This window comes from Podarcis bocagei (assembly GCF_964188305.1).
Source record: "Podarcis bocagei genome assembly, chromosome: 4".
Taxonomy (NCBI): Eukaryota; Metazoa; Chordata; class Lepidosauria; order Squamata; family Lacertidae; genus Podarcis; species Podarcis bocagei.
Window position 1 is genome coordinate 48,418,063 of NC_138128.1, and position 26,342 is coordinate 48,444,404.

At 42.2% G+C, this 26,342-nt stretch overlaps 1 protein-coding gene across 1 annotated transcript in view; it reads left to right on the forward strand.

The window, feature by feature from the left end:
- SORCS3 (sortilin related VPS10 domain containing receptor 3) overlaps positions 1-26,342 on the forward strand; it is a 403,927-nt gene that overhangs the window by 299,244 nt on the left and 78,341 nt on the right. The window contains exons 8-11 of the mRNA XM_081191998.1: positions 9,296-9,385; positions 11,285-11,464; positions 18,157-18,303; positions 19,939-20,041. Coding sequence (XP_081048124.1) covers positions 9,296-9,385; positions 11,285-11,464; positions 18,157-18,303; positions 19,939-20,041 — 520 coding nt within the window. The remainder of the gene's footprint in view (positions 1-9,295; positions 9,386-11,284; positions 11,465-18,156; positions 18,304-19,938; positions 20,042-26,342) is intronic.

Genomic DNA, 26,342 nt, shown 5'->3' on the forward strand with positions numbered 1-26,342 from the left:
GAGTCTATTTGGAGCTTTCAATGCAGCTCTTCCAACCTTCATCAGAGTTAGGATTGGCATCAGCATCTGGATGCACTCCATTTCTGCTTTAAATTGGGAGATCCTTGCACCATTAACCAAAGAGAGATGTAATGGGGAGGCAATAAATTATCGTTATCCAGGGACCTGGGCCAGAAACACCCCTTTTTGTCTTTGGCTTGCATGAAATATTTACTCAGGTTTCTGAAGCGCACAAGAAGAAATGTAAATGAGGGCTGTGGAGTGCAGAGTCTCTGCCTTGTTGATTGTTTATGCTGTCTGTCACTCTCTACCTTTCCAGCATTTCTTCCTCAAATCCTCTGTATCACTCCCATTTGTTATGCAATTTCATGCGTGCTTGAATATTGAGAAGCTTTCCTCTTCAAATAGAGTTGGCTGGTGTGGCTCTTTCCCCCATGACAGTCGAGGGCATCCCCTTCTCATCAGTGGCTTCATTAAATCACCTTGTACCGATAAAAAGAGTCGAAACTACACCAATATTAATAGATTCCAGTTGTAATGTCTGCTCTTACTGATGATGCTACTGAGTCCAAATGGTGATGGAAGGGAAAGGGGATCTTTGATTTCTCCTGATGAAGGGAGGGTCTGTGGCAATTTGAGCTTGATGAGAGAAATTACAGGATGAGATACCATGGTGCTTGCTGCATGAGAGACCAGAATACGTTATCATAATGGTTCTTTAAGTAGTGCTCTCGATGCTGACTAATTTTTTAAGTATCACTTGTGAGCTAGGAGAAGCCTAGATTTTATTTTTTAAAAAAATTAACAGAAAGGGTGTTTGTTGGTAAAATGAGACTCTTAGCTAGAGTTCTTTCAACAAGAAAGTCCAAAACCTTTCTGGATTTTGGCTACATCCTCTGCAGAGGTGATGCATGCAGAGAATTGGGTTCTGCTGTCCCCTTTAATATTCATAAAGATAAAGTATCTTCTCCCAATGTCTGAGAAGACAATTAAAAGAAAAAAAAAAATCACCTGATCATGCTAACTAATTTTACTGCTACTTTTTGTTAAAAAGACCACTGTGATAGACTGTTGACTCAATATTTATTGGTCATTAGTGCATGTGGGTCTTACAACAACAAGAATTCTTACAATAAGAATTCAGCCCTACATAAAGTTTGGTTTAAGAAAAAATACTTTCTAAAGCATTTAGCTAAAGATGAGTATTGGCAAAATATGTCAATATTGTATTTATGTAATCTCTGAGTTTCTTTTGCAATTCTACAAAGGTGCAGCCAGATTTCATATGTCACATCTGTGCTTGAGTCTGGCACCTACTTCAGATGGTCTTTGACCTGAACCATGTATGAAACAAGATATCTATAGGTGGCGATTCCTTGGAAAGCTAGAAAAGAAATGAAAATAATGTCTACAGATTTCCAGGAAGGTCCATATTTACTGGTTTACAGAGAAATATAGCTGCTGCCCTCCATGCCAGGCTATAGGACAGATGTGACTCTCTGCTTAGTTCTCCCAGCTAAGCAGGCCTATTTGCAGCTTCTAAATTTGCAGCTGGGTAGGAAGCCCACTGACAGTATGTCCGCCAATGGAAAGCTCTGAAATGGGAGGGGCTGGGGAAGCTTGGATTCTAAGCCAATCATAACCATTGCCAGCTGGCATTGGGCCTGACCCAGAATCAAACACCGCACCAACCTGGACCAGGTGCTGGTAGCTGTTCTCATTGTCCTATCCCTGCTTCTGCTGCAGCTGCAAAGACAGGGAACTCCCAACATAGGGATGGAGATTGGTTAGGACTGCAGCCTTACACATTTTTATCCCAATATAACAATGCCATTGCTTGGATCCAGATGTCCACAGTGTTCTGATGTGCACACAGAATCATGTTCACAAATAAGGGCTTCCCCATTACCTTTCTTAGTCAGAAAGCGAATGTGGAATCCTTTCTTTTGTGGGACCATGCATGTATATTGGAGCTGGGCAACATTTTAGGTCATGCCATCTATTCACAGCCATCTATTCAAATATATTCATGGCAATTATGCAATAGAAATATATTTTTCCTTGGCTCTTCAGATGGAGCTATCAGGTTTTAACAGAAATCGATCCACGCAATTTATTTTTAACTTCTCCCTCTTTAGCTCCAATTGATTTTTATCTTTGTGATCAATGGTGACAAGAACACTCTGGCAGGACCACAGGGGTCAGTTCCTTCAGTCTTCTATTGAACCAATCATTAAAAGCTTATTATGAAACTAATAGGATGGAGACGTTTCAGGGATGAACATGATTGCAGCTGTTTTATTGGTGAATAATGCCTGACAGTGTTGATCTACTTATTATCAGTCTTAAGAAATGTAAAGGAAGAGGGGGAATGGATTGCTCCCACAAAAATAAAAACCCAAGGAGACTAGAGACCATGCAACACAGATGCTTATTTTAAAAACAACAGCACAGTGAAGATATAAGAGCAATGTTCAATCAAGTGTTTTCTTATTTGAGACTGTGCATTCCCCAGTTCCTGTCACTGTTTCATCTACACTGAGCCAAGTATTATTGGATTTGGAACTTGAAGCAAAACATCTGTTGGCAAAAATTGATTAACATTACTCTCCTTCTTTTGCTTCTGGGGGCCTTTTATTGTGCCGTTTCGTTTAAAATCTCACTTTTTTCTCCTTCCCTTCCCTCATCCCATTTTTGTCTGGTGCATCAAAAAACATCTGCACAAGGGAATATAATACTCACCTAAAAAGACTAAAATGTTTTTCTCCTGTAACTCTTCATAAAGATGATTAAATATAAGCAGCTGTCGGTATCATAAGAATTTTTACTTTGGAGAGAAAGCTTGAAGGGTGTTGTTGTGGATGTTCAACTTCAGTTTTTTATATGTGGCCTGTGCAATTGTTTTGGGAAGCAGTCATTGCTGGGAGGGTGGCGGGAGAAGCCAAGCATTTTACCTAATTAGCAAAATTATGAGATACTATGGTTCGACAAATGCGATGCCACAAGGTCTCAACTTGCAGTGATAGCTACGTTTGGGAACTTTAGCTGTTTGTGGTTACTATGGGCTCCTGACTCAAAGAGCAGGCATGTCTATCACAGTTAATCAACAGAACAAGAGCATAGCATTTTATGAAATCACCAGTGTGTTTAACTTTGAGGACAAGTTGCACTCTTATGGACCCTGGAAGAGTGCCCTGGGGTTATAGGAGACATTGGATATCCCTCTCCAATGTAAGAGGCAAAGTCCTGATGGCAGAGAGAGAGACTTGATGTTGGATTCCCCTTCCGTGCCACTGCTGAAGAAGCAGACATCCTGGGCAAACTAGAGCCCTGACTCTGGTAGGGCCAAAAAGGTGGTATGCCAGGGGAGGACTGAGAAACAGCTGGGATCCAAAGGATCAATGCCATCCTGGTCCCTGACACCAACTGGGGTAAGATCAGATTCACTCAGGTATCTACATCTCTTCTTTTCTTTCCCTCCCATTGTTTCCAAAAGGAAACAAGTTGAGATACAGCCAACAAAAGCTGTCTGTGGACAAACGCTGGCTCCCTCGACCTGGAGCAAGATGAGCCCTGCACCCCATAGTTGCCTTTGACTGGACTTAACTGTCCAGGGGTCCTTTATCTTTACCTTAATTCATAAGGAATACAGCTACAGTGGTACCTCGGGTTAAGAACTTAATTCGTTCTGGAGGTCCGTTCTTAACCTGAAACTGTTCTTAACCTGAGGTACCACTTTACTTATGGGGCCTCCTGCTGCCACTGTGCCTCCTCCGCACAATTTCTGTTCTCATCCTGAAGCAAAGTTCTTAACCCGAGGTACTATTACTGGGTTAGCGGAGTCTGTAACCTGTAGCAAAGTTCTTAACCCGAGGTACTATTTCTGGGTTAGCGGAGTCTGTAACCTGTAGCATCTGTAACGTGAGTCATCTGTAACCCGAGGTACAGCTGTACTCTGTTATGAATCAGGTTTGATTATAAATATAATATTAATTGTTATTTGAAATTAAGCTTTGTAAAAGGTGAAAGATTTATACGGTCTGAGATGAAGCCAGAGTATGTCTTTCAGCATGTAAATCAGTCAAGGTCCATTTAGGTATTCCATGGAAGGTAGGGCTATCAATGGCTACTAGCCACGATGGCTATGTAGCAGCTCCATTACTGGAGGTGGTATGCCTCTGAATACAGTTGCTAGCAGCTGCAAGTAGGGAGAGTGCCGTTGTGCTCATGTCCTCCCTACAGGCTTCCCACAGGCCATTGTGAGAACAGGATCCTGGATTATATGCCCATAGGTCTGATCCGGCAGGGATCTTCTTATGTTCACACTAGAAATATTTGGAATGTATTAAAATAATGTTAAAGGAGACACAGATATCATCCTAGATTAGCATTTTGTTAGAAAGTTTTATTCATTTGTTACATTTGAAGTACAGTGCAGGTATGAAATAACGCAAAGAGGCGGGACCAGTCCTGGAAAAGTGAAGTCAGAACATCAAGCAGAGAAGACAGAGACATTTAATGGTAAACACATTTGTCCAATGGAATCATTTCAATTGGCCAGCTTCCTAATTAAACTCATAAAATATAAAGCCAAGGGAAGGGGAAAACCCCCCCACCCAGATTAACGAGCCCATCATTAAGTAAAGGGGGAGTAAAAAAGACAAACCCAGCTAATTCTGAGCTAAGTATGATGGATGAGTGTAGGAGAAATAATTGGATGGCATTCATCAAATATGAAATAAAAGGTAGTGTCGGAGGGGGGAAAAAGCTGTAATAATCTCTAGGATTCAGTGTAGGCAAGTTTTCTTTTATGCAAAGTTCATCAAAATAAATGAAAAAGGGGCTCCTGAACTTCATTCCTCACTAGAGAGCTTCACAAATGGTAATGAAGGTTTGATAATTGCTTGTGATTTTTATTACCCTAGGTGTAAATCATGAAAAGGCCATATCCCTGCTGATGTAAGCATCAGATTGGTCCTCCCAACAGAGGGTTTCCTTTCTTTCTCCCAGTGGAGCTTCAACTGAGCACATAGCTATGCTTTTTTGCTTTTTTTTTTGCTTCCATGGTGTTTCCTATAATATTTGGAATTTCTTGCCACTCCATGCAGTCCAGTAGAGTCTTGGAGGTACGATTGTGGTGAGATGTCTGGATTAAAAGGTCAGCTCATCTGTAAAGCTAGAGCCAGAGCACATGCCACATGAATCATGTAGAGAACACTGGAAATGGTATCATCTAATGACTTATCCCTATGACAATAATCCATATAAAAGACTTGGCCATAATGTCATTCTGGCTCTTGGTGTGGACAGATTCCATGTGCTGAGAAGAGATATGGATACCATGGACCTGTCATTTCAGTGATTACTGGCAAGGGAAGAGATAATGTTGAAGATGTTTAATAAAATCTTGTAGAAGGTGACTTAGCCACCATTAGACTATTATCCCTTCTTAGCCACTCCCCACCTCTCTGAATTTGGCTGGCCATGCCAGTTCACTCTCAAGTCTGGGGCTGCTGCAGATAAATGCCATGTTGGTCTTGAACAAAACATATTTGTTTAATGATTTAATGGGGAGGACATGGGTGGGTGAGCTGAGTGGAGCAACTCTAAACAGCTTTTTCCCTAGTTTACTCAGTGCAGCACCAGTTCAGACTGGAAGGGTGGGGATAGGGAGTTGCTGTTATCTGCTCTGTGACTGGAGATGAAGGTCTGTTATAAATGTTGGACCTGAGAGAAAGAATAAGAATCTTGTTGGTCTACCATCTACCTCACTGTCCAACAATCTCTCTGGGGTTGAACTGTCAGAGTTGGTCTCAGGAGTGCTGCTGGAGAACCCTCCCATGGTGGCATTCGGAGACTTCCACAGCCATTGGCCTTGAAGGAGGTGGTGGTATCATCAAGTTGCTAATCTTCCCTTCTTGGGCAAGGTGCTCCAGCAGACAGTGGTGATCTTCAGGTGTGCTTAGATGAAACTGATCTAGGCCCATTTCCATCTGGCTAAAGGCTTGGTTTGGTAGTCAAAGCTGTCTTGGTTGCCCTAGTTGATTATTTTGTCAGAAGAGACATAGGAGGAGTGCAACCCCCTTGATTCTCTTGCACCTTTCAGTGGCTTTTGATGTCGTTGGCCATGCTATCCTTCCTAAACGCATTTGGGATTTAGGAATTGGAGGCATCACTTTCTGGTGGTTTTGCTCCTATTTCGAGGGTGGTTCCATAAAGTAACATTGGGTGACTTCTGCTCAGCTCTGTGGGAGTCCCACGGGAATCAGTCTTGCTCCCTATGCTGTTTCTTATCTATATGAACCTACTGGAAGCAGTCATAAGGACATTCAGAGCAACATATCATCAATATCCTGATGCCTCCTAGCTTTATCCTCTGCTCCATCAGTATCAAGAGAGGCAGTGAAGATTGTTAATCTGTACCTGAAGACAGTAATGAGTTTGATATTGACCAATAATTTGAAACTGAATCCAAATAAGATGGAAGTTCTATAATGGGGTGATTCCTAGGGCTAGAATTTCATGGTCCCTGTGTTGAATAAAACATATAGCATAGGGGCCCATTGAAGACTCTTTAGGGTGGTGTTTCCATGTCTGTGGAATGAATTCCACACTGAAGTGTACCTTGGTACATAGTATCATAGAATCATAGAGTTGGAAGGGACTCCAATGGTCATCTAGTCCAACCCCTAAAATGCAGGAACCTAAACAAGCATCCATGACAGATGGCCATCCAACCTCTGCTTGAAAACCTCCAATAAAGGAGAGTCCACCACCTCCCGAGGGAGTTTGTTCCACTGTCAAACAGCTCTTAGTATCAGAAAGTTCTTCCTGATGTTGAGTCAAAATCTCTTTTCTTGTTACTTGAATCCATTGGTATGGGAAACGCCAGGTTAAAATTGGTGATTATTATTTTTTGTCAGGCTTTTAGATACTCATGGGTTAATTCGTTGTTGTTGCTAACTATGTTATTTGTGCAATTTATCACAATTATTTTAAATTGTTTTACTTATTACAGTCATACCTTGAGTTGAACGCGCTTCGGGTTAAGCGTGTTCGAGTTGCGCTCTGCGGCAACCTGGAAGTAACGGAGTGTGTTACTTCTGGGTTTCGCCACTTGTGCATGCGCAGACGCTCAAAATGATGTCACGCGCATGCGTGGAAGCAGCAAAACGCGACAGCGCGTCTTATGTTCCATTCAGGATCCGAATGGGGCTCCAGAATGGATCCCGTTCACATCCCGAGGTACCACTGTACATATTTTGTTTTATAGCATCTGATTTTTTTGTAAGCCACCTTGCAATAATTTTGATGACATTTGCCAAATCTCTTACTAAATAATAAATAAATAAAATCCTGAATCCCAACATTCTGATTGTACAAGACATACTCTAGTGTGTGTGTGTGTGGGGGGTGCCTAATAATTGTCAATAACCATCCTTCCTACTATTTTTGCAACAGAGGAAGATTGTCAAGTCATGCTATAGACGATACCGTTGCACATCGCCTTTATAACTTAAGTGTTAGCGCACCGACTCTTCTTTTTGTAACCACTTCTTCCGGACAAAATGATCTCGGCTCTGTGTGTCTGGATTGAGAGTAATGCACTGAAGAATTCATGATAAAGTCCCACATTCAGAGCAGAATCAGATTCCAAATATCTTCGACTGCTCTGAAGGACAGGCCTCTTTTTCACTCCTCATTCACTGCCAGAGCCTTGTCTGGAGAAGATCAGATATGAAATCTCTGTGCATTATAGCCAGTCTTCGCTCTGCCTTTGAATGACAGCTTGTCTATAGAAATATGCCACCATCTAGAGATGATATGATTACTGGGAGTATTATTGATGCTACAGCAATATAAAATGCCGAAATTTCAAAGGAAGGAAAAATACATATCTGCAAAGGGAATTTTGTAGGCTTTATTAGAAAATCTTAAAAGTCAGTAAATGTTTTGATATAATAAAGGAGCATTTGGTCTATTGCATTATCTCAGACCCTACATACATGCTAAAGCAAATACTATAGAGTCAAAATTTATTCACTTAACTTTTCTTTTTCTTCTGAAAATATTCTTGCTGTCCTTCCGTTTGACCAGTGACAAATATAAAACCCTATATCTTTAGTATGAGCAGGGCTTGGATATACATATCCAGTATAGATACGTGTGTCCTCTTATTTATCAAGCATAAGTTGTAGGCGCTTTTAGAAGTGCTTAGCCAGAACTGGTAGTTTTGCTTCCTCCCTTTTTCTATATATAATGATTTCATTTCCCATCATTGTTTCCCATTTTGTTATTTATAGGAGCAATAAAAAACAAATATTATTCTACTATTATCTTAAAATATATGCGATGCAAATATTCTCCATAGTTTTATGTATTTTATTTACAGTGTAGACCCACGCTGGATCCAAAACAGACCAGTTAGGGAGCCCCCTTTTAGAACAGTTCTCTTTGACACCTGTGTTGATAGTATCCCTTTTGAGTTGCAAGTTGGCAGTCCCCCTGCACATCCTCTCTTCCTCTGTTCTAGTAAGAGAGTGTCAACTAGTGCTGTGTCAAAAGTAGAGGTTGATTATGACAACTATATTTTTCTTGCCCCCTAAATCAGCTGCCCTCAAAAGGAAGAGTTTAGATTGGTTTGGTAAGCCTTCTGCTTTATAAATCCATGCTGACTGCTAGCAATTTCCAAGAAGTGGCTACAAATTGATTGCTTTATAATTTGTTCTAGCAATTTCCCAGGTATTGAAGTCAGACTAATGAGACTGTAGTTCCCCAGGTTAGCCTGGCCTCAATACTCAGGAAGTTGTTAGAACAAATTATACAGCAATCTGTCTAGAAACACCTCAAAGAAAAGGGTTTGATTTCTAGTTGCCCATTTGGCTTGGGTGCAAACAAAACTATACTTGCTCCAGTCCGTCTTCTGAAACTCAGCAGATAAATCATAATCAAAATTGAAATGTGAGGTTGTGCATGCAACCAAGAACAGAAACTGAGATGGAATTCAGAGCAACACGATTGTGGATGACTATTTCAGCTTCATCAAGGCTGGAGAGCAGGATGACATTTACAATTTGCAGGCACTTCCCCCCTCTTTCAAACAATGATGCTGAATTACCACCCTGGATGCTTTAGCTGAGATTTCTGCATAGCAGGGGGTTGGACTGGATGACCCTTGGGATCCCTTCCAACACTATGATTCTATGAACCAAAAATCTTGCAAAATTGTCAGGGAGTCACCAAATTGTATGTGCTTAAATAGTATTCATTCTTCTCTCTCTTTGTATTTGTACAGGTGACGACTGGTGGAAGAGCAAATTACTATGTGTCCTACAGAAGGGAACCCTTCACGCAAATAAAATTGCCAAAGTATTCGCTACCAAAGGTAAACGTGCCTTGTATAAGTAGTATTGATAAGTACAAAGTCTTTGACAAGAAGAGGTAATTTAATCAAGGAGATGGCCATAGCTCAGTGTTAGAGCATTGGCTTTGCAGGCAGAGAAGCTCAGCTTCGATTCCTGGCAACTCCAGGTAGGAATGGGAATGCCCACTGCATGAAACCCTGGAGAAGTGATGCCAGTCAGTGCAGAAAATACTGAGCTAGATGGAGCAATAGTCTGATTTGGTGCAGGACAGCTTCCCATCATCCTGCTTTGTTTGTTACTTTTCTATCATTCTATAAAGATATATATTGTTTAATACATTTCTATCTGTTCATAAACAAAGGAACATAGGAAGCTTCTGGAGTCAGACCAGTTGGGGCCATCTATATGTACCTCAGTCTCCTTCTTCTTCTTTGGTGATCACTCATAGCCGAGTAACATTGTCTTCCATGAACACGGTCTTAACACTGAGACCGTAAGTGACTGTGGAGGCCAATTCCAGATCCACATGTCCTTCCACAGTGGGGACATAGGTTTCTGGGTGGCGGTTGATCATGGTGAGGGTTTGTCAAGCGTGCCTTCCTCTTAGAGCATTTCTCTCTTTCGTCCTGAGTTCAAGCGTCTTCAAAACTCATGACACCTTTGGTAAAAGCTGTTTTCCAATTGGAGCACTCGCAGGCCACCAGCATTACACTTTCCATTTTTAAGTTCTAAATAGAGTAGTTGCTTTGGAAGGTGATAATCAGGCATCCTGTATGGAAGTGAGAGCTGGGCCATAAAGGCTGATCGCCGAAGAATTGATGCTTTTGAATTATGGTGCTGGAGGAGACGCTTGAGAGTTCCATGGACTGCAAGGAGATCAAACCTATCCATTCTTAAGGAAATCAGCCCTGAGTGCTCACTGGAAGGACAGATCCACTGGAAGGACAGATCCTGAAGCTGAGACTGCAATGCTTTGGCCACCTCATGAGAAGAGAAGACTCCCCAGAAAAGACCCTGATGTTGGGAAAGATTGAGGGCACAAGGAGAAGGGGACGACAGAGGACGAGATGGTTGGACATTGTTCTCAAAGCTACCAGCATGAGATTGACCAAACTGCGGGAGTCAGTGGAAGACAGAAGTGCCTGGTGTGGTCTGATCATGTAGAGTCGGACACGACTAAACAACTAAACAACAGCAATCAGGCATCCACACAACATGACCAGTCCAACGAAGTTGATGTTGAAGAATCATTGCTTTGACGCTGGTGATCTTTGCTTCTTCCAGTACAATGGCATTAGTTTGTCTGTCTTTCCTGGTGATGACTGGCAATGACTCTTCAGGATTTCAGACTCGAAGAGCCTCCCAGACCTACCTGGAGATACTAGAGATTGCCTTAATTTTCCAGGTATTAAATAGGTCCAAGATTGATGTTTCCCAGGAAAAGGGCAATTTGGTAGCCACTTTGGGATGGATGGAAATTCTAACTCCTTTCTTATTGCTAGAGCTTAGTCTCTCTCATTGCAAGTTAAGGCTCACTGTCCTGGCTAGCTTGACAGCTGAGCTTTCCAGGTCTACTTGGTAGAAGGAGCCCTTTAGGCTGTGAATCTTCCAGGAGCAATAAAACATGCAAATGTATAAATAAAAAATGAAGCAGGATGAAACTCCTTCAAGGACTCTGGAATCTCCTTCCCTCTTCCTCACTAACCACCCTGCAGCCATTTTAAAATTAAAAACACACAAATAAGGAAAGGCAGAATATGATAATTTATTGGCTTGGTCTAATAGAAAATTGTTTAACATCACTCATAACTCATGGTCCTTCCCCTGCTGTGGCATAAGTCATGGTAATTGCTTTGTGTCCCAAAGGGCAGAGAAATATAAAGATCGGGGGGTAATAAGCCTTTTATCTTCCTTAACAGGACATGCATATTATCAGCACAAATGAGAATCAGGTGTTTGCGGCAGTTCAGGAATGGAACCAGAATGACACATACAACCTTTACATTTCTGACACCCGAGGGATCTACTTCACCCTAGCCTTGGAGAACGTCAAGAGCAACCGAGGACTAGAGGGGAATGTCGTCATTGACCTTTATGAGGTAGGCATCCAAAGCCATGTTGAAGCAACCTTGTCTCTTGCAAATATCATTTCATAGTAGGGCTGTCTGTTAATTATTGTTTTTTGTATTATTAAGGATTATTGTCTATTACTTAGCATGTTTGCAATGAAAATGAGCGTTCAGAATTTTATCAGGAGAGCAATACAAATACTTTGAGGATATGCTTTATTTTGCTTAATTTATGACACTTCTGCGCCACATTTCTTCCATTGTGAGTGGTCCAGGAGTTGATCCAACTGTAATATCAATGTTCAGTCTATTTTAGTTCATTTTTGTCAAACTAAACTCTTGGTTGAAAGTTCATCAAAATAGGAACACTATCCCTTAAATGATGCTAGACTGTCCATGTGCTCAGTACTGAGGAGTACCATGCAGGTCTTGAACTCAGCCCTCAAAAGTGTTAGGCTGAATTCTTCCTCAGCAGTGCTTTCTGACATATTTTTTACTGTTGAAGCTTTGCAAGCGTATGGAGATGCCCATATCTACAAGGGATGCCAGATTGCTGCTCCCAAGCTATGTGCATTCCACGAAAGTGAATTTAAGTTAATTAGTTTGGTATGGATGCAATGTGCACATCAGAAAATAGCCTGTGTCTTTAACCGTCTTTCAGAAGAAATATTTGTGAAATGTTGGCAAACATGTAAGTCTGTGCTGGCACCCTGGGGGTGGGGGTGCTGCTTGTTTGTTTTTTATTGGCATCTTTTGTTGCCTGTGAAGTCTCAAATGAAAAAGGAAGGCTAGTGAAATCTCATATGGCAGAAAATCTTCCTAGGTCTATCAGTAATGCTATGTTTTTTTCTGTGGATGCAGATTCATCTTCCAATTGTCACTATGTATTTGTCACTCTCTCTTCCTATGGGACAGGCCTGATAGCCTATCTGAGCATAAATATTCACTTGCAGCTTTTTTTACCCTTGCCATTTTGACTAATAATCAGATGAACATCCTGACTTTTCTTATAGTTTAGAAACAGATTGATTATTTATCTATTTTCAGCTAGCAAGCATGATTCTGTCATTGCCTAAATACAATATAAATCTAGATATCTGTAAAATTCCATCAGGCAAGCCAACTTCAGCCCTAGTTTGAAGGCAACACTTCTCTTCAGTTTTCTTGGAGAACAGAGGGGGAGAAGTAAAGCTAGTCCATAAATCTACACATTTTTGAGCCACCAGAGGAACTGATGTTGCACAATGCTATCATTCAGAAATATAACTGCCAAACAACATTTAAATCAAGATCAAGGCCATCTTTCAATTGAGTGCATTTCTTTCTTTCTTTTTGAATGAATTCTAAGCAAAGTTACAATGAATAAACATAACAGTCTTCTTTCTCTGTCTCTATCTCTCTCAAGTGAAGCCTAAAAGAAAGTGTCATGCCCTCCATTAATACTTTTCTCCAGAAATTTAGCCTAGTCATCATGTTAATATTATATTCCTAGAAATATATACAGTGGTACCTCTGGTTACGTACTTAATTCATTCTGGAGGTCTGTTCTTAACCTGAAACTGTTCTTAACCTGAAGCACCACTTTAGCTGCCGTGCCGCCACTGCGCAATTTCTGTTCTCATCCTGAAGCAAAGTTCTTAACCCAAGGTACTATTTCTGGGTTAGCGGAGTCTGTAACCTGAAGCGTATGTAACCTGAAACGTATGTAACCCGAGGTGCCACTGTACTTTATTTGCCTGCCTCTGTACATGATATTTTCATAAGCCACCTTGTAAGTTTATACCCTGGAAGACTGCTGAATTATTCCTGGCTACTGTAATTATGATGTATCATGTTTGTTGGATTGTTTTAATGGCATATTCAGTCATTATTTTTTGTTTTCAAATTTTTACTTTGTATTGAATTCCTCTGTTCTGCATTGCTGCAGTATGGTTTTAATGAGAGCCAGCTCATACATATTTTAAATAAAATAAAATAATAAATAAGAAAATAATATCAGAAATAAATGTTCCATGTTGTGAGTACATGGATTAATTTCATTTAACAGGTTATCCTCAAGCAATTATGTAAACTTGATCCTAGACACTTGTTGAATTGTACTTACGGAACGGTGGCCGAAAGAGGTTATTTGGCTAAATCCTTGTACATATCCACTTGTGTGTATTCAAAGATGCACATTATTGCAGACGGTAATTGGATAAATATTGGCTCTGGCCTTGGAACTGTTTGTGATCAGTTTCTCATGTCAGGGGCTGAGACCAAACAGTAGGTGCTGCAACATATGGGTGAGAATTGGAGCACAGTGCACTAACCTTGAAGGCAATTTGTCATGTTTTAATGTTTCATGGTAAGTACAGTCACAATTTCCCTTCCTGAGGAACAAGATATGCCTGGTGTTAACTCTTCCGGAATAGACCCCTCCTCTCAAGCAGAACGCAGGCTCTGATATCTAATAACCAGTTAAACACTCCTCTGCAGATCCTGTATCTTCCACCAGGTTCACCTCCATCATAGGAAATTAGGAATATAGGAAGCTGTATGCAAGGCAGATGTTCTGCTACTGAGCTGTTGGCCCAGTCTTAGCTCCAAGGTGGGGGAAGGAGAAGGGGAGAGTAAAGGGGAACAAGCTGCATGCAGAGTACAGTGCTGGGTTCTCTGGCACAAAGTGACTAGTGTGTTGGGCTGCCTCGTAGGTTTTCACAGATGTCCTGGGATATTCAAAGTCTCATCTTCATACAGTTGAGGAATTTCAAGAAAAGCAGAACCAGTTATGAGAAGACTGAGAACAATGTTTACAAGGGTGGGTTGCATATCCCTCATATCCCTGAGTATTTAGAGTGTAAACAGTCATTTATTCAAAGGCAGGAAGGTGTGAACCTCCCTGTGAATTAGGTTTACAGGAAGCTATAAGAATAAGTTGCGTGGCAAAACCCGCAAGCCGAACCCCCATTAGGGTAAATAAATTCACACAGACACAGATATTTTGTTTAAGGTTTTTGGGCAAAATTTTGGCCACAACTTTATTGATTACAGAAATGAGAGTGGTATTGGCTTAGGCATTGGCAAGACTATATCTGACTCCTGCCTCCTTTGTAGGAAGTCTGTAAGGGTAAACCACCCAAAGGGAAATTACTTAGGGGGAACCCGCCTGCATCTCCCCTGGTGTTCCCAGAGGCCTGGCATGGCCCTCACCCTTAAGCGGACTTTGGACAGGAACCAGACCCTGGCTTCCATTAACGGAATACCCTTGATAATGGAGGGGCAGGCAATGGCTGACCTCCCCTCCCCCATTCACCATAAGCCAATGCCTAACTGCCTAACTTTACAAAGTTGTGACGATTGCTAAGAGGTAGGCAAAAACCAAGTGGCCCGTGCCAATTTGCCAAATGGAAAAAAAATTCTACCCAGTCCCCGACTCAAGACAGGCAACCAACCAAAGTCCAAAGCAAGGCCAAAGGACACCTAAATTAAAGGAAGGGTGGGCGGGTGTTTGGCAGCGTGAAGCAGGAGCCTGCTGCCGCTTTCCCCCCACTATCACCCTTTAACATGATTGGGCAATAGCCCTGGGTGATTGTGGTGCCACCCTGGCATGAGGGCGATAGCTCCACCCATGCCAGGGTGGGGGGAACCAGGTTGAGAGCCTGCCCGCAACCACGACCGTCTGTTAAGATGATCCCATTTGTGCACACTCATTTATCAAGGAGTATTTGTGTGGGCATATCCTGGAAGTGTCATGCATTGCAGCCAGTGCCCAGTGTGGGATTTTAAAAAGGAAGTGGGATTCTTTGGTCAGGCTTAGTTATGCCTACCTGAAAAGAAGTGGGATGGTATCTCATCCTGTCCTATCTAATTTCAAGCCCTAATTGCAGCAGCAGGTGTACAAGTTTTTGGCTATGCATGTGCCACATTATTGGTATGGAACAGAATGATGTATAGAAAGGTCTCTGGAAAGTCGGAAAGAATGGAAAGAGAGAATGCAAAACTGGTGGCAGATGTCGAATTGAGAGCAACCAAAAGGCCTCTGATGACAAAATGGGCAGCTGGGCCCTAGACACAGGGACCATCTTTGCTAAAGGAAGAATGTTCCCTAGTGTTCAAGATACAGAAAAGGATGAGGCTCCTGTCTTGCCTAAAGTAGCATGCAGAATGTTTGGGTGGTTAAGTTATATACCAGCCCTCCTTTCTATTCCGGGGCATATTTTAGAAACAGAGCTGTGGAATAAGCAACAGCTATGAATATAAATAAAGAGGAACAGAGTGGGGCTGTTAAGTTCCTAATATGCAGAAAAAGGAAGAAGCAATAGTTTTAGGAGTTCTGCTGCCAAAGAGGAATTCCTCTGGAGATGAGATTAAAGTCTTCTTACTGGGTTCTTAAGAAGCAATTTGTTTTTTGATAGAAAATTTTGAGCTCACTTCCCATGTGGATTTCAAAAATAGGTCTCTGTCGTTACTTGGGCAGTGTCAGAAGCCTTTGTAAGAAACACTTTCTGTATTTGAAATTGCACTCATTTTTTTAAAACCCTTTTTCTGAGATCCTTTTCCATTTTTCTGCTGGTAAGGAGAGGCAGCTGATAAGTAATTCAGCAAGGTGATTGTGGTATAAATTATATTTCTCTGCTGTGGAACAAGTCAAGCTGGTGCAGACTTTCGGAAAAAGAATGCTAAAAGGAGACACATGGGTGGCCTCCCTCCCCTTCTCCTTTCATATCTCCCTTGGGGTGTTTCAACAGTAAAACTCAAATCTTAAGACATTTCATATTTCAAGAATACGTCCTCTGAATTTCAGGGATTTTTTTTAATCCCTGAAAATTTGGGGAATACAACCAAAAAGCAAAATGTTCTGCCATGAATTTGGAAGCGGATATTTTACACCACACTGGACATGTGCAGAAGCTTCCTGTATTGGCCTCTGATTTAATGATATTCTTGCAATGAACCAATGCAAGAAACTTTGATCCTTCCCTACATGTCCAGCAGCATCAAGAAAGTGCCCAGAAATTCTGGAACCCAAGAAACCCATTTTACCTTGGCAGTTAAGCAATGGAAGCAGTAGATCCGAAATCTGGACTGGACTCAGAAGGTTCCATAAAGTTTGGGCTGTAAAATTTGAATCTGCCAGATCACTGCTGGACAACAATGGGTAGATCTGCCTACCTGTGGGGATCCCCACTTTTCTTTTTAATTCATATATGTGTTAGATACATCAGCAGAATAGGAAGATAAAATATTATCTCTGGCATAAATTACAGGTCATTTTATATTACATGAAAACAATTCTTTTTCCATGTATCAGGGAACCTTTGCACCCCTAGGGAACTTGAGTTTCCATAAATAGTTGATTGCCTAAGAGATACTCATTTTATGTGCGCTTCCCATTTATTTGTGTTTTTTAATTCATTTTGGTTATTCATCGCCTAACGCAACTGAGAGAAGCGGCAATTAGTTATGCCATCCATCTCCTTCTGTCAGCTCTCACTCCTCTTGCTCCCTCCTGCAAAAATCTTCCCCTCCTGCAGCCCATACCACCCACCTTTTAGTTAGGGCCAAAGCTATCCTAAATCTCCTCTGGAAGATTCCTTTCTTCCCTCCCGCACACCAACCCCCTCAATCTGGCAGAACATAATTTTGCATACAGCACTTCTGAACTCGTTATTTGATTCATTTAAATCCCTGCAATAAGAGTGCATTAGTCAAGCATTTCACTCTGAGAGGCTCCATGGGAGTTTCTTGCAAAGGACTTGTTAAGTCTGCCAATGGGCTCTGCAATGTGACGATACCAAGAGACACCTGAGATCCAGACTCATAGTAATAGACTAGCTTTCAAGGCTTGCTGTGAACTTCCCAGAGCATCTGACAGGCTACTATTGTTTGAAATAGGATGCTCAGCTAAATCTGATCGTCATTCAAACTGCACGCTGTTCTTCTATAAAACCCACCAGAGAAAACTTTCCCATTGACATCCCCTACATCAGGGATGTCCAACTCCCAAGAGACTGCAATCTACTCACAGGAGAGGGAAGGAAAAAAACTGGCAGTGATCTTCCCCTTTTTTTGGGGGGGGGGGTTCAGGTCAAAGTTGTTGAGCTTGTTTTAGAGTAGAAAGCCCCATTATTAAACTACAGTAAATTAGAGTTATTGGACAAGGGGAAAGGAAATTAGTCGATCACTAAGGAAACAATCTGCCTCACAGCAAAAACTCTGTCTTCTGTTCCAGCGCTCATGCGAAAATGGAGGGCGGGGCGAGGGGGCGGGGGCGGATGCTCTTAGGCAAAAGCAAAGGAAAAGGAGCCCACAATCAACAGCGATTGACTGGAACCTACCAGGGATTGACCAGTCGATCCCGATCAACCTGTTGGATATCCCTGCCATACATCTCATTTTCCTCTTCTCCAACTTGAGCCACCAAAGAGAGCTTCCATTCCATTTTACCTGTGCCAAGGGCCATTTACTCATACACTCTCCAAAATGATCTGAAGTCATTCCTGTAGGTGCAGTGGCAGTTTGGTTTGGTCTTTCTGGGGATTGGATTGATACCATGAGGGCCAAGAATGAATTAAGACAGAATGGACAATCTCCTTAAAGTACTGGTTCATTATCATGCCACAAAGAATTTATTTAAATTTGTTTGCTAGCTCCTTCTGACTCTGCTGCACACTACTGACTGTGCCTTGTTCTTGCCTAGTCGCCCGATGTGGTTTTTCATCTCTCATAATTTTTCCTAGGTAGCAGGGATCAAAGGCATATTCCTGGCTAACAAGAAAGTGGAGGACCAAATTAAGACTTTCATCACCTACAACAAAGGGAGAGATTGGCGTTTGCTGCAGGCTCCAGATTCAGATCTGAGAGGAGACCCCATACATTGTCTGCTGGTCAGTGAAGGAAATTTTCCAAGTTGTAATTAGTGGGCCCATCACAATGGGCATTCTCTAAATCCCAGACAGAAAAGGAACTCATTGAAATCCATGGGATGCCTCCATAGGATCCAGCCCTGCATAGTTAGTCCCCCAATTTGCATCAATTATTTCCTCCTCCTGCCACTTTTTGGCTGATAATTAAGTGAATAACTTATCAACATCTGGTTTCACAGTCTTTTCAAGCCAGAAGGGATCATTATGAAAATTTAAATGAAAGCTATGGAATTGTCCCAGACTTTGAAATGTTCTACAAAGAGATAGCTTGGCATCAATAATATTGATTTACATGGGATCTTTCCCACATTTCAGAAGATCTACAGTGGCTTTCAATACATATAAATACGACAACATTTAAATGTTTAAGTTATACGTAAAATAATAGCAATAACCACTCAAAATCAGACTAGAACTAATTGAACCGTTCCAAGTGTAATCTAAAGGGTTTGAATAACTTAACTCCACCTGTTATCCCACTTGAAAAGCTGAAAGATGTTCAGACTTGGAGTTCAGCAAATTTCCAGAAAAAAGGAAATTTCATGGTTTCAACAATGACAGAATGTCTTTTCTTTGGTGATTTTGATGCTCTTTCTGTTTTCTGTATTTCTATTATTAGGCCTTAGCATGAATTATCAGTGGAACCATTCAAATCTTAGTGTATATTTATTATACAACAATAAATAGTATATAATAAATAAACACAATGGGAAGCTTTCCTGTGCCTGTGGAACAACCTCACCTCCGAGGTGCATTTCACCATGGCATTGATATCCTTTCATTGTCAGGTGAAGACTCACCTGTTTACCTAAGGCCTATTGGGAGGGGTGAACTGTATTGCGCTTTTGAATTTCTGGCATTGACGCTTTCAGTTGTAGCAACTTTTTAAAAATCTTGTTTTACATTACGCAACCCTCTGGTTACGTAAACTTTGGGATGCCTCAATTTGAGGATGTTTGCTGAAGTAATATAACGGTGCTTTAAATGTATGGCGTGGGTGTTGCGATGGAACATTCTAATGAAACTTTTGTTACACAGAACTCAGATTCTCAAAATAATAAGCTATTTGGAGAAAGGAACTTCATAGCTTTAACAGCCTGGTCCAGGAAAGCGCAATCCATGTGCAGTCATGAAATGTCCCATGCAGACTGCCACTCTGGATTGTGTTCATATGCAGCTTGCTGCATGGGAAAGGGCGGGGGCAGCATGCAGTTTTCTGAAATGCTACTAATCAAATGCTGAGCTTTGAGAACTCTGTGCCTAGGGACTAATTCCAGCTGCCTCTTCCTCATTAAACAGGTTATCTGTCATGCCACACTTGTCTGTGAGGATATCTGTGAGGATGCCAGAACAGGTGCTTGAGTACAGCAGTGTATCTGGCGAACATTGCTTTTTGTAATAATTCATTGAAACCAAGAACAATTAATAGAAATGGAAATTTAGAATGGGAATGGACGCCAGTCCCTTTCATCAGGCTCTTTGCACAGTCTCAGAAAACAGAAGAAAACATGAATGTAATACCAGGTGGCTGGCTTAGCCCATGTATTCAGTTTTTCTCTACCAACAATTATCTTTCTTCTTTCTCCATCCTTCCAGCCCTTCTGTTCCTTGCATTTGCATTTGCAAATCTCAGAAAACCCCTATACTTCAGGCAGCATCTCGAGCAAAGAGACGGTTCCTGGACTTCTGGTTGCTACAGGTAAAGGAATTGACTGGACTCTGTTGCTCTTATTCTTTTCAAGCACAGAGCTGCTGTTAACATTAGGGGGCAGCTCTGCCATTAGTCAAGTGCTTCATGAGGAATGTGCTCCCTGGATTTTGCGGGGCATGCACTGCAATGGAATTTTTTTCCTAGATTTTGTCCCTAATCAACAGAGCTAGAACCTGGCATTTGTAGGCATATATCTTATTCATCCAAGTAGACATTTGGGTTGACTGGGCAATCATCTATGGTTTTGTGTGGGTAGATTAAAAGCCAGTGTGCTGTCATGGTCATAGCACTGTTTCACTGTCCTGTTTATCCTGTAATAGACATATATGACTTAACATATAATGCATGTAAATGTTCCTGTCTATATGATCATGTATGTGCTGTTGCTGTTACATTTATACCCCACCTTTCCTCCAAGGAGTTCAAAGTGGTGTACATGGCTCTCCCTCTTTCCACATTATTTTCACAACAAGCCTGTGAGGTAGACTGAAAGTTGGTGACTTGAATCCTGGGGATTTGAACCTTGGCCTCCCAAGTCCTAGTCCAACACCTTAACCACTACACCACACTGCTTGATTTGTGGTGTGCACAACAGCCACATCCTACTATGATGTCTGCCAACCAATAATTCCATTACAACTGGTTACTACAGTGTAGATCAGGCATCCCCAAACTTGGCCCCTCCAGATGTTTTGGGACTACAATTCCCATCATCCCTGACCACTGGTCCTGTTAGCTAAGGATGATGGGAGTTGTAGTCCTAAAACATCTGGAGGACAGAGTTTGGGGGTGCCTGGTGTAGATGGTCCATATACGACTGATGCTGTAAAGAACAACGTGGGCCCACCACCTGGCTTCTCTAAGAAATAACTATTAAAATGCATTAGGTACAAAAGAAATCAAATATGCATCACATTTAAATAGCATTACATTTAAAGCCAAGGAAACCTCAGATCTTTCCACTTGTGAATTTTTGGGGAGAGTCGTCTTCCATGCTAAGTTATAATTACATTGAATTTGTGTCAACACAGCTGACTGTTGTGGCTACTGTGTGGGCACTGTCACCATCATTTTTCTATCCCTCTGCCTTGCCATCTCTCCATTTTTCTTCCCTGGGTGGGCTCTCATGCCATCACTGTGCTGTTCCTCTGTCAGAGTCAATTGCCTGTGAAATAGCATTGATCCATGCTGCTGTGCTTCACAGTAACCCTTACACCCAATCCAACACAGTTATTTGCTGCCAGTTTGGCCTCCTGGCCTATAAGCCTGGCTGCCTCCAACAGCTCGCTAAAGCTCAGCCTCATATTAAAACACGGAGGTAGAATCCAGTAAGAGATGGGTATCACCAGGAGAAAGCACAAATCATTGAAAACGCCTTTGAACAAACATGTATGGTGTATATTTGCATATTGAAATGGGATGAAAACCCAGTGCCATTTAGCTCCTGTCTAAATTGCCATGGTGGCTCCAAACATCACTCAGCCTTGCTTTCTTTATGGCTGTGAAGTTGCAGAACGTGGTCACAAAGTATTGCCACAAATAGATCTTTAGCTGGTAGGCAGTGACACAGTTCCTTTGAAGCAATGCCATTTTATGCCCTGCTGAATCTATAGTTGGTTGCTCTTACCCTTAGGCAACGGTTCATTCAAGCTTTTCACAGTGGCTGTTGGCTGTTGGGACAATGTGCCTTGCATGGCAGGCTGCCTTGGAGCGACTGGCAGCAACTTTGCATGTGGGCTTAATACTCTTGGGGGCCTTTCTGCGTATTATACCTTTCACAAAGATGCTGCCAAAGAATTAGTTGTGGTGGGTACGCCTGGCAGCGGCTTAAGAGCTGCTGCTCATAATTCATGGACTGTTTTCCCCATCAAAAAAGAAACTGAGAACACTTTGCCACTAGTGCATTGATGTCCTCTGCTTGCCGGTGAAACCTGTCTTTAGCGGATCTCAGGATCCTAATGACAGCTTCTTATAATGTTAAATGCCAGCAGTGCCCAAACCCTGGTAATTAATTGTGACAGCCATCACAGCCCCTTTATGTCTGCATCTTCCTGCTCACAGTAGGATACCTCATCAAGATGGCCATAGTCATCCAGTCTTGTGTAGAGTTCCCACAATGCTTAGCTCAGTGGGAGCTGTCCAAGGTAACAAAAAAGCTTGCTGAATGGTTGTCACTGTAGATAGCTTGTTTGTCTAACATGGGGTGTGTTCTGTAATTTCAAAACTTGCCAGCAAGTTGGCATATTCCTGATCACAGAATCTTGTTGTGATTTCTCTGGCTGCTGGCTGATAACATGACCCATGTTTGGGCTCAAGGTAGACAATAACCTTGGGCTAGGCAGGAAAGCAGTAGGTAGTCCGGCAGGAAACAGATTGAGGGGCAGTAGGCTGGTGACCTACAAATGGCAGCAGTGGATCGGGGAACTTTATTTCAGCCAGTGCCATCCTGGCCTTGTACTGCTTACTGACTTCTCAGGCTAGGAGGTTATGGACTGTGTTGTGGATGTGCTAGCTGTAGATCCTTCCTTATATCAGCAGCCCAGCACAAGGAGAGAGACGTTTTCAATTCAAGCCCTCTTGCATATGACATAACTAGACTAGACTTGACTGCTCAACTTTCAGGAGATCCTATCAAATATTTCCTTGAAATTGTGAGATCTAGAAACCTGTAGCAGTGAAATATTGAGCCATCAAATATTCACATAGATTAGCTTCTATTTCTAGGAATTAGAAAGAAAGTATAATGGTATCCCTGCAGGGAGAGCTGGCCGCTGTTATTTTATTGAGAAATCACTCTATATAAATGAAACCTAGAATGAAGGAACTTCAGACAGCTCTTATCCACTATCATTTTTACCTATTAATGCATCTATAATTTTCTCTCTAAATAATAGCATGTTATATAGAGTTAAGGCATGTTTTAAATTTGCTGTGGGCTCTACAGTTGAACAAACTGCTAACTGAACTGCAATGACCGCTCTCAAAAGAAGTCATGAAAGGAGCTAGAGGGAGTGGATGAGAAGGGAGGAAAAGGGAACCCACTTATGCTATTGTGGTGAGCAGAAAATAGGAAATAGGATGCTGTTGTTTGCAATGAGTGTTACTTTATGCCAGGGGTTTCCCAGTTTTCTACTCCCAAGGTCCACTTGAGAAGACCACCAGTCACCCGATGGCAGAAGATGGGGCTGGAGTCAGGTACAAAATGCCATGGAGATAGGATGCTTGAAGATATTATAGCTCTAGCCCAGTGATGGCCAAACTTGGCCCTCAGCTGTTTTGGGACTACAACTCCCATCATCCCTAGCTAACAAGACTGGTGGTCAGGGATGATGGGAATTGTAGTTCCAAAACAGATGGAGGGCCAAGTTTAGCCATCACAGCTCTAGCTGCTCACTCCACCTCTTTTGCTTCTGCCTCCCTCTCCTCCATCACTTCTCCTGGAAGAAAAGCAAGAGGGGAGATGACACAAAGAAGAGGCTGCTGGGAGGCAGCTGGAGAAAGTGCGACCAACATAAACCAAAACAGTGGGCCACTTGTGGGCCCTGGCCCACAGTTTGAGAAACACTATGCAAATACAAACTTTTTCTATGAAAGAGTTACTTTTCCTTATCTGGTGTTATCAAGAGACCATGGCATAGATATTCCTTTCATTCTGTCTCTAAAACCATTCTGCCTCCTAGGAATATAGGAAGCTGCCTTATGCATGTAGCTCAGCCTTGTCCACACAGACTGACAGTGTCTTTTGTGGTTGCAGACAAGGAACATTCCTGGCGACTTCTGCATTCAGAGCAGTTGCTCTACCATTGCTTTATGGCCCTTTCCTTAAGTTTTATTTATATAACAACAACATATTGTTGTTTATACAGTCTTTGATTCAGAACTTTTGTGTGAGTGATGCATACTGTGGACACTTCAGTGTGTGCAACCTGTATGCACACAGGTGCTCTAGATTTGGAGGGCTTTGCAAGAGAAGGGTCCATAAAACCATCACAGGAAGAAGGAAAAGAGTCAGCTAGACTGTCCGTTTCTGACCTTCCGTTGCCATGACACAGAATAACAGTGGCATGGTTGGTTTTGCACACAGGAAGATTCTATGGGCTGTATACACACCTGGACTTGAAAGCCTCCTTGGACCTTGTTTGAGCCTCACTGTCTTGTTTTCCACATGCTCAAGCAAGAAGATGCCACATGCCCACGCTCACAGAGAGTGCCCAGCACCGACATGATCATATGCAGAACAATGCATTCCTGTATCTCTGGCAATGACAGGACAACCTTTCATGTGGCACTTTGTATTAATCGCAACCCTTAAGCCTCAGGTTTTATTTTCAGCAACATAAGTGCCATTACAAGTTGGCAAGCTGCATCCTCCGCTCACTGATAGGAATGTGTCAAGCTGCATCTGGGCTTTAATTCTTCATTTTCAAACATTAAATGTCAGGAGCTCAATTAACATTTTCATTAGTGTATATTTATTGTGCTCCTATTGAGGCTACACAGAAGTTTGGGACTGACTCTTCCTTTCCTGTTATCTTTAAAGTAAAAACAAAAAAACAAAAAACAAGCAGCTTACCTTCCTTTTTATTAGGATGAACTTCTTCATGTCTGCTTTAAAAGTTAGCCACCCTGCAGGGTATGGAATGATAGGAAATAAAGACACGGTGTCAGTTATTTCACCAGAAAGTCATTGTGTATCGTAGAGCTTTCAAACCCAGTTGTTGGATGTAGGCTTTGAGAAAAACCTGAGTATTCTGTGCTCCACATACAGACAAACAGGTTGAATTCCATCGTGGGAGACGTGCCGGAGGAGGCAAGTGGGGGAAGAAGGGGTGGGAGTCCTTGCACTAGCTTCCGGGTTAGCTGAATCTAGTCCTGAATTTTATGTCAGATTTACTAAACTCACTTCAACAAAAGAAGGATTGAGGAGAAGTCTGACATCTCTTGAGTTGAAATTCTGAGTGGTTCTTTTGAGTACTCCTAGAATGATCTGCCAAGCTGCAGCAGACACAGAAGTAGCACTCCACCAAATGCAAAACAGTTCCAGGGAAGGGATATGTAGTTGTGGAATTGTAGCACAAAATCAGGATGTGGCATGCGACAGCTGAGAAGGGAAATTGGGGTCTGAATTTCAACATTGCTGTTAGGTCTGTTATGTTAGTAAATTCCCAGGGAAAAGGTGGCAGCCTATGTTGTGCCTGGGTGTTATGTGGCTCATAGATAGTTTTGTTGAGCAAGTGCAGAGATGGGGAACTGCCCCAAAGGAGCAGAATTAGAGCCAGCGCCTCTCATATCTTCCCTGCCCATTTTAATGTCGTGTCTGTTTTGCATTAGTTACTCCTCCGGCTCAGGGTTAGGGAACCTGTGACTCAATCTGCGTTGCCAATTGTCAGGGATGGTGACAGCTGTAGTCCACAAGGTCTGCTGAGCCACAGGTTCCTCATTTGTTAACTAAGACATGGAAAAATTCAGTGTAGAATCAGATACACCATGAAGGGATATGGTAAACTTTGCTTCAGTTGAGTTAGGGGGGATTCTGTTGGTTGTATTTGCTTCTTATTACCTTCTGAGTTTGTTTAGAAATATAAAGAGGTAAATGGAGGGGGAATCACTCTCCCTCATCCAATTCCTTCAATTTCATGACGTGTTCAAGTTAAATGCAAATTAATTGGCTAAAGCATCAGATTGTTTTTAAAGGATTTAACGGGGTCCTGTTTGCGTGCCTGCGCTGTGGGTGGCACTGTGGGTAAAACCTCAGCGCCTAGGACTTGCCGATCGCATGGTTAGCGGTTCGAATCCCCATGGTGGGGTGAGCTCCTGTCGTTCGGTCCCAGCTCCTGCCCACCTAGCAGTTCGAAAGCACCCTTAAGTGCAAGTAGATAAATAGGTACCGCTTTGTAGCGGGAAGGTAAACGGCGTTTCCGTGTGCTGCTCTGGTGCTGGTTCGCCAGAGCAGCTTCGTCACGCTGGCCACGTGACCCGGAAGTGTCTCCGGACAGCGCTGGCTCCCGGCCTCTAGAGTGAGATGAGCGCACAACCCTAGAGTCTGTGAAGACTGGCCCGTACGGGCAGGGGTACCTTTACCTTTACCTTTATTTATGGCTGTATGTATAACCATAACAATTACATGTTGTTGTTGTTTTTAAAAAACAACCTTATTAAATGGAACACACCCTTTTATAATTTAATTCATTGCAAATAAACCTCAGCATGACTCAGCATAAACACAAATCCACTGAGCCATGGTTTTCAGTTAGTTCATTCCATGTTTTATGGCTTTTCACTCACTCCT